The sequence below is a fragment of the Carassius auratus genome, unplaced genomic scaffold, assembly GCF_003368295.1.
Source record: "Carassius auratus strain Wakin unplaced genomic scaffold, ASM336829v1 scaf_tig00010623, whole genome shotgun sequence".
Classification (NCBI taxonomy): Eukaryota; Metazoa; Chordata; class Actinopteri; order Cypriniformes; family Cyprinidae; genus Carassius; species Carassius auratus.
In genome coordinates, this window is record NW_020524135.1 from 1 (window position 1) to 12,748 (window position 12,748).

The 12,748-nt window shown below is 36.4% G+C and overlaps 1 protein-coding gene across 2 annotated transcripts; it reads right to left on the reverse strand.

Annotated features, from left to right (window-relative positions):
• Nucleotides 1–2,279: 2,279 nt before the first annotated feature.
• On the reverse strand, nucleotides 2,280–12,236 carry LOC113072806 (protein Wnt-11-like). Of its 2 annotated transcripts, none has more exons than XM_026245782.1 (6): nucleotides 12,115–12,236; nucleotides 10,535–10,745; nucleotides 8,544–8,770; nucleotides 7,097–7,377; nucleotides 6,528–6,820; nucleotides 2,280–2,689 (listed from the first exon to the last, which is right to left on the reverse strand). In XM_026245782.1, the coding sequence occupies exons 2-6, from the start codon at nucleotides 10,615–10,617 to the stop codon at nucleotides 2,515–2,517; spliced, it is 1,059 nt and encodes a 352-aa protein (XP_026101567.1). In that variant the 5' UTR covers nucleotides 10,618–10,745; nucleotides 12,115–12,236; the 3' UTR covers nucleotides 2,280–2,514. The 2 variants fall into 2 exon arrangements, with proteins under 2 accessions (XP_026101567.1, XP_026101568.1); XM_026245783.1 differs by having other exon boundaries at nucleotides 10,535–10,748.
• Between the last annotated feature and the right edge of the window lie 512 nt (nucleotides 12,237–12,748).

Sequence of the window (12,748 nt, forward strand, 5' to 3'; positions counted from 1 at the left end):
ATTTTGTTCGTGAATCGGATGTAACAAAATGCTTTGTTTTGAACTCTCTCACAACAGACACGGAAGACAATGCTGAATAAAGTCGTAGTTTTTGCTATTTTTGGACCAAAATGTATTTTCGATGCTTCTAAAAATGTCACATGGACTACTTTGAAGATGTTTTTCTTACCTTTCTGGACATGGACAGTAGACCGTACACACAGCTTCAATGGAGGGACTGAGAGCTCTCGGACTAAATCTAAAATATCTTAAACTGTGTTCCGAAGATAAACGGAGGTCTTACGGGTTTGAAACAACATGAGGGTAAGTTAATAATGAAATAATTTTGCTATTTGGGTGAACTATCCCTTTAAGTTCATAGCCCTAATCTGCATTGAAAGTGTGGTTCAACACTGATACAGAGAACAGGATGTAATGAGCTCACTTACTATTTGCAATTGTATTTGGTTTACAGTCGACTTGAAATGTGATGTACAAGCACGTCTTTTGCTCCTCAGCAGTCCCTCTTTACAAATTATTTTCTGTTACAGGATTTTCCTCGGCATGTATGAAGGACAGCAGCGTTGTTTCTTGGCTCGAGAGCAGTCTCAGCATGAAAAACCCTCATGAGTCCATGACAACAGTTTGGCTGGCTAACAAGGCAAAACTGTTCTATGCATGAACGGTGCAGTTTCATCATTAAAATCTTTTCAGAATACATGCTAATCACCCCCACACTGATTTCATGACTACCGCAAACAAAAAACTGTACATCTCCAATGTTTAACCGGCCTCCCTGTCTAGTGTTGCATTGTCTGCTTTTCTGGCCAAGATTGTCCTCTTACAATCTCGGTCAACATGGAGAACAAGTGCTTCCCTGGTGGTGCTCATGAACCTCAGTGTTAAAACATAGCTAAAGCCAAGAGGCTCGTCTTAACTCGAAACCTCTGGAAAATCCCTTTCCGCCCTGGTCATACCATGAGAAGCAATTACGGGAGAAATTGAACGTTATAAAGAATTGAGCCTGAATTCTTTTTATGTAACGTTTCGCTCCATTTACATTATCTTCTCTGTTGTAAAAACTGAATAAAACAAGTTGTATTTACATGCCCCTGAATAATGGACAATTAAACACTGGAAAGTGTTGAGCTCATTGTGCCAAACACAAGTTTTGCTAGCACTAGCACGTTGGCCTATTTATTAGGCTATGGTGTCCAAACAAAACACTTTCCCATGGTTTTTTGAGTTTGAGAGACTGGTTCCTGTGTGCTGTTAATCGGAACAATAACAAGTGTGAGATGATTTATAGAAGTGTCATGCGTAATTGTGCTAAATTGTTATTTTGCTCAAGACAAGGAACTTAAATTAGTGACAACTATGTTTTTGCAATCAGTCTTGCTCAATGTCTCATGAAAGTCCATAAAAGAAAAAAGGAGTATCAGGTTTAAAAGGTAAAGATTTTTAATTAGTTCATAAATATTTCTTTTTTAATTCAGCATACAAAAATGACTATGTACATCCACAGATAAGTGGTTCACGAAGACCGTTATGGGTGACCCACATATTCTGTTCACATGCTCAGAGAGGTTTGGCATTTGAATGTCAGCATTTTTTTTTATGTTGAGTAAAAATATAACAAGGCACAACACATATAGTCCAAAGTCCTCGTTGATATATTTGGAACAAATTACAGGTATTCTCCCCTCTAGAACTGAAAGTAACCAACCAACAGATGGAAGCCATTGCAAAGTTCCTCATTCAAAAGCCACATTTGAAGTTCCCTTTCCGTGTTCAGCAATTTCTTTATCTCGTCAGTCTATTAAACAAAAACAAATGTGGTGAAAAAAAAAGTACCATCTGAGTTTAGAGGTCTTAATCCCTTAGAACTTGGAATGTGGAATCCTCTGGAATGTCAAGCAATTTCTGAAGGTTCTAAAAAGAGTCCTGAAAATCAAGGCCTTGCCAAAAACTGGGAAGATGTACCTTTTAAAAACAATTAAAATAAAAACGGACCCAGGTATTGTGTAAGAAAATAGACTTTTAAGATCTGGATAAAGGAGCATATGTTCTAATGTTTCAAAAAATGAGGAGTAAAAATCCTCTTGAGGACGGCGAGCTGGGTGTTTTTAACAAAAAAAACATAAAAGATAAAGTCCAGCTTCTGAGTTTCTTTATAAAAGTTCATTAAAGCCCAAAACAAACCATGTCTTCTCAAAAACACATAAGCTGAAAAGCATAAGACAAAAGAAAGGCTTGTTGGTAACATGCTTTGGTTATTTGTTGGAAAATTAACTTCAGGTAGACAAAGGTTATGCTCCACACCCAGGCTGAATATATCTAGAATAGAATCAAGTCTTGAATTTTTCAGCTCGTTCAACCACAAAGTCTGGGAATTCGAATGAGAATTCTGTCCAGTTCTGTTACAATGAGTAGAGCGCATTCCAGATCTCCTTTAGATTAGTTTAGCTGAGAATAGGTACGTGTGGCGGGGATCGGGACAATTGTTGGAGATGACTGTAGAGATGGAGAGCCACCTCATTTGCACACGTATTTCTCCACAGTCCTCTCACACTTCTTGCACGTGACATAGCAGCACCAGTGGTATTTGCAGTGGCATCGCTCCACCACTCTCTCTGAGTACGGGTTGTGTCCCCTGCCACAGCACATCAGATCACAGCTGTCACTTCCGCTGGAGGTTTTATTGCACTGCCTGCAGAAGAAACAGACAAAAAGAACTTTATAGTACATGCTGTACAACCAAAAAACTCAGAAACTTTATAAATAAAAAAAAAAAAAAAAAAAAACCTTATTGTTGTCAGTGGGTTGACAACAATCATCCATAAGGAATGCTTTTGTTATTGGACTTTTACACACACACACACACACACACACACATATATATCTTAAAAACACAATGCTTTTAGTCCAACAAAGCACATACAATTTTGGGTAAAACATATTTTTTTAGAAATAGCTTTTCTATTATTTTATATGAGATAATTTTTTTATCAGCATATCATATTGAGGAATATTTTTGATAGAAAAATCAGCAAAAATATTTTTTATAGTTTTCTATGATTTCTTTGTTTTTTTTTTTATATAAATGTTATATTTGTCTTATAGTTTGTATATAATATATTTGATTGTTTTTATCAAATATATATTTATATTTAGTTTTTTAAGCCAAAATTAAGTTCTACACTTTTCAATACTGAGGAATTATATTTATTTGAGAAAAATCCGTGGAATTTTCAACATTAAGTGAACACTGAGTGAATTGTATTTACGTACTTAGATAAATAAATAAATAAATAAATGTACTGACTAGTTAGTTAGTTGTTAGACAGCTAACTTATACATAATCCAAACTGTTTTGTACATGGAACTTCAAAAACATGACTAAAAAAATACATTCACACAAATAGATGACAAAACATTTCTCTGTGACCATGAGCGAAATTGCTAAACATAAGCTTCTTTTCAAACCAAGGTAAAAAATTTAAGCTCAACCACATATTAAACCAGCAGCACTGAACATTCTTATATCTCGTTTTAAGAGCCAGTTCATTCGTACCCAGGGAACGTGTTCTCTTGCATTTAAGTGGATCCTGCAGACATGTACTGAAGCCTGGGGCATCTTGAGCAATGAATAGCCCTGTCATAAATCACGCTCTATACACTAGGGGTCGGCCTGTGTGTAGCCCTCTCCACATAAGTGCATTGTTTTATAATTGTGTGGTATTAATGCTCAGGGTGCTGAGAGACAGACAAGAGCGGATGGCTACTACAGAACCAGAGAGAGGTGAAGAATGCTGTTATTTTAAAACTAAAGTAAAAGTTTCTCTCAGGTCAGTGCTGAAAGAATAGAAAGGCAAGTAAACATGCATTATGACTCAATGAGTAGCATATGTTCAATGCTGACCTGGACCAGTGTGGAGTTATATAGTCAAACAGTTTCTAATTCATGAAGAGACCTTTCAAAAAATGTAATGAGAAAGAAAAAGAAGTCTAAATTTAGTATATTTTGCTTCCAAAGTCCTAACATCTCTAAAGTGATCATCAGTTTAACAATATAACAGCTGTGAGCAGAACCATACCTCAAAGTGGAAAAACATTTTATAACATATCTTTTAAATAGCACTCAGTCACTCAGAGATTGCTTCCAATGCACTAATTTCATTAATAGCAGTCTTGTGGCCCACAAAGCAGCATGAGGAACAGGGAGAGAAATGTAACCTCAGATAAGATATGTTCCGGGCTTCTCTAAGCTTGTCATTTGGACTCTACCCATCTCTCATCACCAAATCCGATTAGAGAAGCCATCTCCGCAGGTCTAGTTAGGGTAACACTCATGGCTCATTATCTTAAGACCCTTCAAATCACAAAGAGAGGATGTGCAATGATAGCAGCTTCCTGACTTCATAGGTGAATCTCAAAAAAATAAAATAATAAAATAAATCCCAAGTACATTTCACTACAACACTGAAATAAAAAAGAAAAATAGAAAGAAATGTTTACATTTATAATAAAATTTAATGATGAAAATGAAAATGTTTTTTAATAATTAAAATTTATTTTTTTTAGAAAATATATGTTCGTTAAATAATATAAAATAATGCATTTTCATAAAATTTGCATTGCCATAATTTGTATGAACATTTTACTCAGAACTGACATATAATAATTTAACAATTCTCATTAGATTCTTAATACTGGCATTACAGAAATAAGAATGGGCTTTTTTTTTCTAATGGGAAGTGTGCTTAGTTGTCACAACACCACATATTTTCTTCATTCTTTCTGGTGATTTTAGTTTAAAACATGACCTGGATTTCACAGAGTTCGTGAGATTCACCCCCGTTGTGTGGTATAATTATAATAACTGACCTTCTGTAAAATTGACATCAAAACACAGCACAATTGAATGCGAGGACAGCAGGTGTTGTATTCACGTTTTAGAGGCAGGTATGGGGTGATAGGAGTGCTAAACCCCCTACAAAACAGAGACCACCATGGAACCAACATGTGCGACACACACAGTTCCCTGTTGACGTTCTCTATTGATTACAAAACACACCAGTCTTGTGACCAAGTGCCAAGCACTAAATTTATGAACAGAGAGCACGTGTGAGTACTCTTATCAGCACTAAAGCTGAGGATGTATACTGTGTGATGAGTGCACCTGACATACAGCATGTATCTAGGTTATCAGTGCACTGACCTATAATTCCTATAAAAGCCTAAACGCTTACAGTGTTCAGCTGTAAATATTGAGTTTAAGAGTTTTAAAACTAACAGTACTGACTCTACAATTTGACTGAATGAGCAGCTTTCAAAGAAATGTGTAACTCGTACTGAAGTCCCAAATTTTACTCGGTGACCATCTTGGCAACAAATCAACAATAAAATGTGTAACCACCAGTATATTATTAAATGTTTCTTCTATAGCTCCAATTACACACGAACACACACACACACACACACACACACACACACACACACACACACACACACACACACACAGACACACGCACACAAAATACTACAGGAAAAAAAATAAACATATCATTTACATTTTTTATTATTGTTATTTTTATTAAAATAATAAACAAAGAAAAAAATATTAGAAATACAATTATTATTATTATTTTACAGACATTAATGTCTTTTATTGCTGCTGCCACCATTTTTGGAGCTAGCTAAGACTGATTTCCCCATTCATTCCATAAAGCTTAGTCAAAAAAAGAGACACGGAGCACATTAAAACGCAAACATAACAAAAGCGAGGAAGCTGAGGTTATTCCATTCTTACCTAAATCTACACCTGAGTCTCTGCTGATAAAGCAATAGGAAATAAGCAGGAAGAATTCATTGTCGTGCTAATCTGTGTGTGCAGAGCTGCTATCAGCTGAGAGCCCTTAGCTCTGGGAATAGCAGCATTACTCACAGACAGACTGTGATAACAGTAAAGAGGACACAGTCACTCTGGACATGTCAGAGACACACGTGTACACACACACACACACACACTCACAGTCCGGCTTTATCAGGGATTTTCAAGAGATATCTTATGAAGTGACAATGAATAACCCATAATAAAAAACATTTCAAGACATGCGCATTGTGTTTAGAGACTACCTGTCAAGTTATAATAGTTCTTAAAATGTGGAATAGTTTCCTTCTCTGATCAGCAATAAATCATAAAGTTAAAAACAAGGCTTTTAGAGTTAGTTAAATTTGATTCTGGTTATATCAGCTTTTCTGGACTTAAGTTGGTTTACAATGTTTACAAGTTAAGATGTGGTTTCATGATCAGTCATTACCGCCAAGTACTGTGTCTTTTCCACTTTCTACTACAAATGATTGATATGAATGGACATCATTGGAATATTTAAGAAAAAATTAAATCATTTAATGAAATAAAAATAAATATTTTTGCATTAGAGGCTGTGAATATATTGTCACAGAATTTATAAACCTGACCTAAGTGGGCTAGCAAAAAAGAAACTGTTGAGCAGTGATGTAATTTGTTAATTAGTTAGTCTCACCTGTCCTGAGTGCCGAAAGAGCCCAACTTGTCATTCTTTGTGCAATAATCCGGTGAACTCTGCAGATAAACCAGCTCATTCTCTCGGACTGGCCGGATGTCGATGTCTTTGGGGACGAGTTGCTTGCGTGTACCCATAGGCCGATGAACCACCTTAGTGGCTGACAAGTACTTGGTCTTTAGGTCCATGGCGATGTCCTTCAGATCCTGTAAGCCTCTCCAGCAAGTCCGAATGGAGCAAGAACCAGAAACACCGTGGCATTTGCACTTCATGACCAGAGCGTCTCGCAAGGCCTGCATTAGGCGGAAAAGTGGGATGGATTCAGATGAAAGTAATGAAAAATAATAATAAAATTACATGCAACATATTGGTGAATTTGGACAGCTTTTGCTCATTAAACCTCATGCATCAAATAAAGAAAAAAAAATATCCAATCAGACTTGCAATAACCCATTTTCATTTTAAGGTTTATTATTCCTATCAGACTCCATGCCTGGCAGATTAAGTCATGTGACTGGCTTTTCTAGTGAATCATTGATGCCACATGGTTTCTGTGTGGCAACGCTTACCTGTCTGCCCACTTCACTATTGTGAAGATGCATCAGCTTGTTGGCATTCGAGCCAGACTTCTTCTTCATCTTCATTGGGGCATCAGAAAACTTGGAGCCCATGAGGAGACCATAATGCAGGTTATCAGCACAGCCGCCCCACCTGTACCCAGGCTCTGGTATTTCACCTGCAATCGGACCACACGAGCACAACCTCAGGTCTCCGGAGGTGCATGCCCGTGCTATAGTGTGACTTATAGTGGCTGCGGAGAGTGCATATACAAATGCAGATTCCCTCGTTCCTGAAAGACGGCAAAAAAATAAAAAGAGATTAAAATTTGTTTTTTACACTAAAAAAAAAGAAGACATGAAATCGGACTTTTTTTCCCTTAGAAAAAAAGCAACACAGAGCAAAATGAGAAACCTGTCAGTATTCAGTATGAAAGGATAATGGCAGAGATTATGGAACTGTTCTAACAGTGCACATAAGTCATGATAATAGGTGTAGAAACAGGTGCAACTTGACCCCGTACAAGGTACATCAAAGGCCGCCAGTGCTTTTTGACAAATGCAAACAGTATGCAGGAAAAGTCGTCATACAACCAGATTTAGTCTGACCATCTCCGGCATTTGGATCATGCTAAATGCTTGTAATAAATAAATAAGGAGGACGATTAAACCAACTGTCAAAGCGTAGCATGCAAGTGTCACCACTGTGAGGAAATTCAAGATGTGATGCTGCGTCATTAATCCACAGAAAACCAGGTTGACTATCCCTTTTGTTTTATTTCGTTGATTTCATATATTTTTAGATGGTTGACAGCTGAAAATCACATCTGTGCTGCAGGGGTCATACACAGGGTAAAACCGTAGGCTTTAAATGACTGTGAAACTAGGAAAAAAGGCAATTCTCTGTCCATTACTGACTAACTCGCTCAAAAGCATCTCTCATTGAATAGAATGGATCCTTTTGTTTGTCCTCACAGTAAATGCTGCTCCTCTATGAAGCCTCTCATCAAAAGGAGCATGAGAAAGAAGAGAGGAGCAAGAATTCTGCGGGTCGGAGGTTTCTGGGTGGGCAGGGGTATGATTTCTTTTATCATGAAGCGAGGCACTTAGGCCGAATTGCAGCTTTTAACTGGAATAGTCTGTGTTACCCGGAGCAAGAGTGTTTAAAGATCACTGTAGGGTGCTTTTTAAACCATTGCCCTCATTAAGTTTTCCTTAAACAGTTAGATGGGTTCCTCAGACCTATTAAGGCCTGAATGGAAACCACGCTTGGGTATAAAGAGAGGTGTGTGGTTGCCTTGAAGCGGCTGGCAATGGACAGACAGCGGCCCTTTCGCTAATTTAGGGCTTGTTCTGTCTAAACAGAACATCTGTGGATAGATTTCAGAAACGCTTCACACAAAATAGACTTCAATTGGAAATAAATCCTCTTTGGACATGATTTTCCTCTGTATCTCACCTCGTTCCAGGTCCGGGAGGAATTTTGAAGCATCAATAGAGGAACAGTTCCAACGCATGTCTGCGAAGGTCTTTTGGCAGACCTTTTTAACCTCCCGTGCTGCTTGGATGATGGTTTGCATGAGTTCCAGGTTACTCCTACAGAGCAGAGCCTGAGAGGAGACGAGGCCTGGCAACGTCTTGCAGTGCTGGGTCTTGTTGATGTGTTGTGTGGTCTGCGATAGCACCCTGGATGAGAAAATGCATATGTTTTAATGAACACTGGATGTCTGTGAATTGTGTATATTGCTAGAAATTTCTTTTGAGTTATAGAAATTTAATCAAATTTTATATGACAAGTTAAACAGACCCTTGAAACATCATTAAAATGTTTGGTGTTGTGAAAAAGTGATCAAAATATTTGTGGCAAGTCTTGAATTTAAAGTGACTGAATAAAGCACAGTCAAATAAGCATGTATAAAGCCAACTGTTAAATATTAGGAACAAAGTCAATGGTTGAGATACGTTTTGAGAAAGTGTTCTCGCACGCATTTATGCTGCGGGCTAAAATTGTTCAGTGTCTCGCTCGCAAAGGCATGCAAACAACAACAACTCATTCCCAGAGATAATCAATCAAGATTAGACCAAAATGGAAGAAGATTATTTCTGCATCGCTTGGAAGCAAGAAAGGCACCAAAAAGCAATTGCCAATGGAGAAAAAAAATGGGTTTAGATGATTCGGTTATTGTTAAAAGTTTAGTGAATGTTCCATGGTAAAGCTGCTGTCGGACAATGCCACAAGACTTTTTGCAAGCTTAAGTCATAGTAGAAAATGCAAATCGTGGATTTTATCTGAGCAATTATTTCCCTGAAGCTTCTGTGACAAATAATTAAATTGAGTAAGACTTTGTAGTGAAACCTGGTGAATTCAAGCATTGTTTTACTATTCTCTTTTAGTAAAATGCACACATGTATCACTTTTCGTGAGAACCAACTAATGCCCACTCTACCATCAAAAGGCAACCAATCTTGAAATTAGTTTTCTGTGTATCTAGATGAAATGATTACATGCTGAGATACTAGCAATCTTATTTTATTGTTATACAGTACAAAAAGTGCTCAGTGCATGTTAAAATCAACAAATGTTTCAGTCACGCAGGACCTTCCTCAGTGTTCACATACTGTTGAAACGATTCATTGTTCTATTTAATTCATCACATCTCAACACATGTGTGTCTAATCAATTCAATTAATGAATCAGTAACAGGTCATTTACTTCACTGACAATTTACAAATTTAAATAACTTTTTTTTTTTGCACTTCATGAGAATAAAATAAGATTGCTAGTATCTCGGCATGTGATCCTTTTATTTGGATAAGCAGAAAACTAATTTCAAGATGAGCTTGGTTGCTTTTTGATGGATTTGACTTGAAATTGTTTTACATGTGAATGGAATTAAGTGCAAGATCCTCCATTTTTCATTTTTGATACTCAGATTAGGGGCCGCCACTTTATGTTCCATGATATGTGACTGAAAGACCCCTGTCTTAACCTCCGCACACACATACACCCTTCGTCTTTGTTATCCAGGGAACACAGGTGTTTATGGCGGCATCTGTTTCACATTTCTTGCCATGCAATATCAAGATCTTGTGCGTGCAAAATGGCCTCTTCACGACCCAATTTCTCTACCATCATGCTTTCTATCGCAATTCATCAACAGTATGATTATGTGAAAACAAAACATTCTGCTGAAATCACAAGTTGCAAGGAAATTAGTGTTGAACTGGATTAACCTCTGATTTTATAGAACTAAAATAAAATTATTTTTAGATTTATTCCTAACACTTCCAAATCCATTATTTCATTACCACAAAAACATCTTTTCCTAAGTTCCAAACGTAACCTTTTTCCATGTTGCACATGATTTGACAAATCAGTCAAACTTGACAAACATCTTGAATGCATTAAAACAGTTTCAGTATATATATAAAGAAAAAAGAGCAACTCACAGCCATCTGATTCCTGTGCACTGCTGAGACAGGAGCAGAAATGTGAGGAGACAGAGCGGGAGTGAAGGGAAGGTTCGCTTCATGCTGTACAATAAGATCCAGCTCAATCAGAAGACACTGATGCAGGTGTTGTCTGACCCACTGCTTCTTGACACAGTTCTAATTAAAAGCCAAAAGCCATGGCTCTTGTTCCTTATTTCTGTCACTTCTCCTGCTTGAAAAAATAAAATCAAAAATCAGATTCAGATTACATAGATCACATGCAGCAAACCCTAGGTTCATGTTCTACTTTGATGATTACTAATGTGCCCCAGACATACTTTGAAGATTTTAAAAAATCTATATAAAATATTTGATAGCATTACTTTTGCTCCGAATAATACTTTTGTATTTATGTTCTGTATTGTTATTATGTTATGATATTGTATTACTGTATCACTTTCATTGATGAATATAATTTAAATAAAAAAAAATACTTTGTTTATTGGTTTGTGACAAGGAGATGTAATAATAATAATAATAATAATAATAATAATAATAATAATTAAAAAGATAAATTATTATTTATTTTTTTAATAATATTTTTAAGAGTTTTAATACTCTGCATGAAAATTTCTTAAATATAGGTGTGGCAGTTTTTGGAATGTTATCAAATGTCCTCTAATTATTCCATCTGCTGTAATAGGAGGGCAATAAACAGATATGAGCTCCCAGTGGACAGGCTGTCTGGCCTCAGGCATGATGCTTTCACATACAGACAGTGATCATTCAGATTGCAGAGAGCTTTTCCCCCCTTCTGGCTATAGACCTACCCAGAAAACTATACATCAAAAGTACAATTGCAATTACAAACGTAACTATTGTATCAAACTTATTATACTTAAATGTTTTCTTCTGTTGCACTTACAACTATAATTTCAACTATTTACTTTCAGCTTTATTTTTTATCAATAACAAAATGCAAAGTGCAGGTTGTAACTTTGATTTTACGAACAAATTTGGGGCAGCAATTTTCAAATTTTCTGTTTATTTTTTAGTGTACTAAATATAAAGAAACAAATACAAAATGTAGTGTAGTTAATATCCCATGCATTATCTATCAGTCTATATATCATTCACATGGGTAGCTATACGAATCCAAAGAGTTTAATATTTCTTCAGAGCTCCTATGTATACAACCTATGTAATTGAACAAATCTCATATGAGATATAAATAACGGTTCAAGATATTAGCGATTAGCTTTTATTGTGTGTAGCTATATATAGCCTATGTAAAAGCAATAAAACAGCTCTTTCACTCTTGCTTTCTCTACGTTTGCACTTTATCTTTTATTTTTTCGCCTTGGGGAGAAACGAGGTAAACTTAAAATGTAATTAGTTCACTCGATATAACCCCTCTAGATTGTCTACAATTTAGGCACTATTGCAGATTATTGCCCTGTCAATTTATTGCATCAATGATGATGTTTAAAAGCTAAAATATCTTTGTAAATAAGTTAAGAGACGCAATAAAGCGTATCATAGGCTATTAAATCAAGAAACTTTGCGCACAATAAATGGGAACGCACTTTTATCCTCACCTTTATCAAACGGATACTGATGCCAAAAAAATACCGCTTGTGCAAAGTAATCCAAAAGTGTGTTTTATTTAAATCCAGCCCAAATTCTCTAGCCAACTGTGTTAATGTGCGTTAATCCGTTTTATAAGTATTAATTTAACCAAAAACTTTTCAGTAGTATTGTATTCAAAACTAAAATAATAAAAATTTTAAATGAAATAAAATGCTGTTAAAATAAATACAGTAATTAAAAATTCAGATCTCTGCTATGCACTGGAGGACACTTGTTTTGTTGGTAAAACTTCGAAGCACGTCTCTGGAAAGACTGTTGTTTGGAGGTATGTGAAGACACTGAGTGGTTTGCAAGGGTTCCTGGGTTTTTCTTCCAAAGGAAATGGCCATACTGTGCTGGGATGTGTCTTTCAGGTGGCTTGTATGAGTGGCGTTCAGGCTGTCTCTATCTCTCCCATGAGTATTTCTGCTTGCAAGCCGAGAGGCCCCAAAACAGAAAACATATTAGACAGGCAAGTCCCAAAAGTCAATCCCCCTCCTTTCTCTTCCTCTCTCTTTAATTCCTAGCCTCTTTTACACAGCACCTCTCTGTCTTTCTTCTCTCCTGAGAGTTATATATAAGCTGTGATGTTATTGGGGCTGT

Excerpts from the sequence above, each read along its gene's own strand:
- LOC113072806 (XM_026245782.1), bottom strand. The coding sequence starts at position 10,617 with ATGAAGCGAACCTTCCCTTCACTCCCGCTCTGTCTCCTCACATTTCTG. Across the intron at positions 8,771-10,534 it reads TGCACAGGAATCAGATGGCT|GGTGCTATCGCAGACCACAC; the intron begins GTGAGTTGCTCT and ends TTTCTCATCCAG. Across the intron at positions 7,378-8,543 it reads CCTCCCGGACCTGGAACGAG|GAACGAGGGAATCTGCATTT; the intron begins GTGAGATACAGA and ends GCCGTCTTTCAG.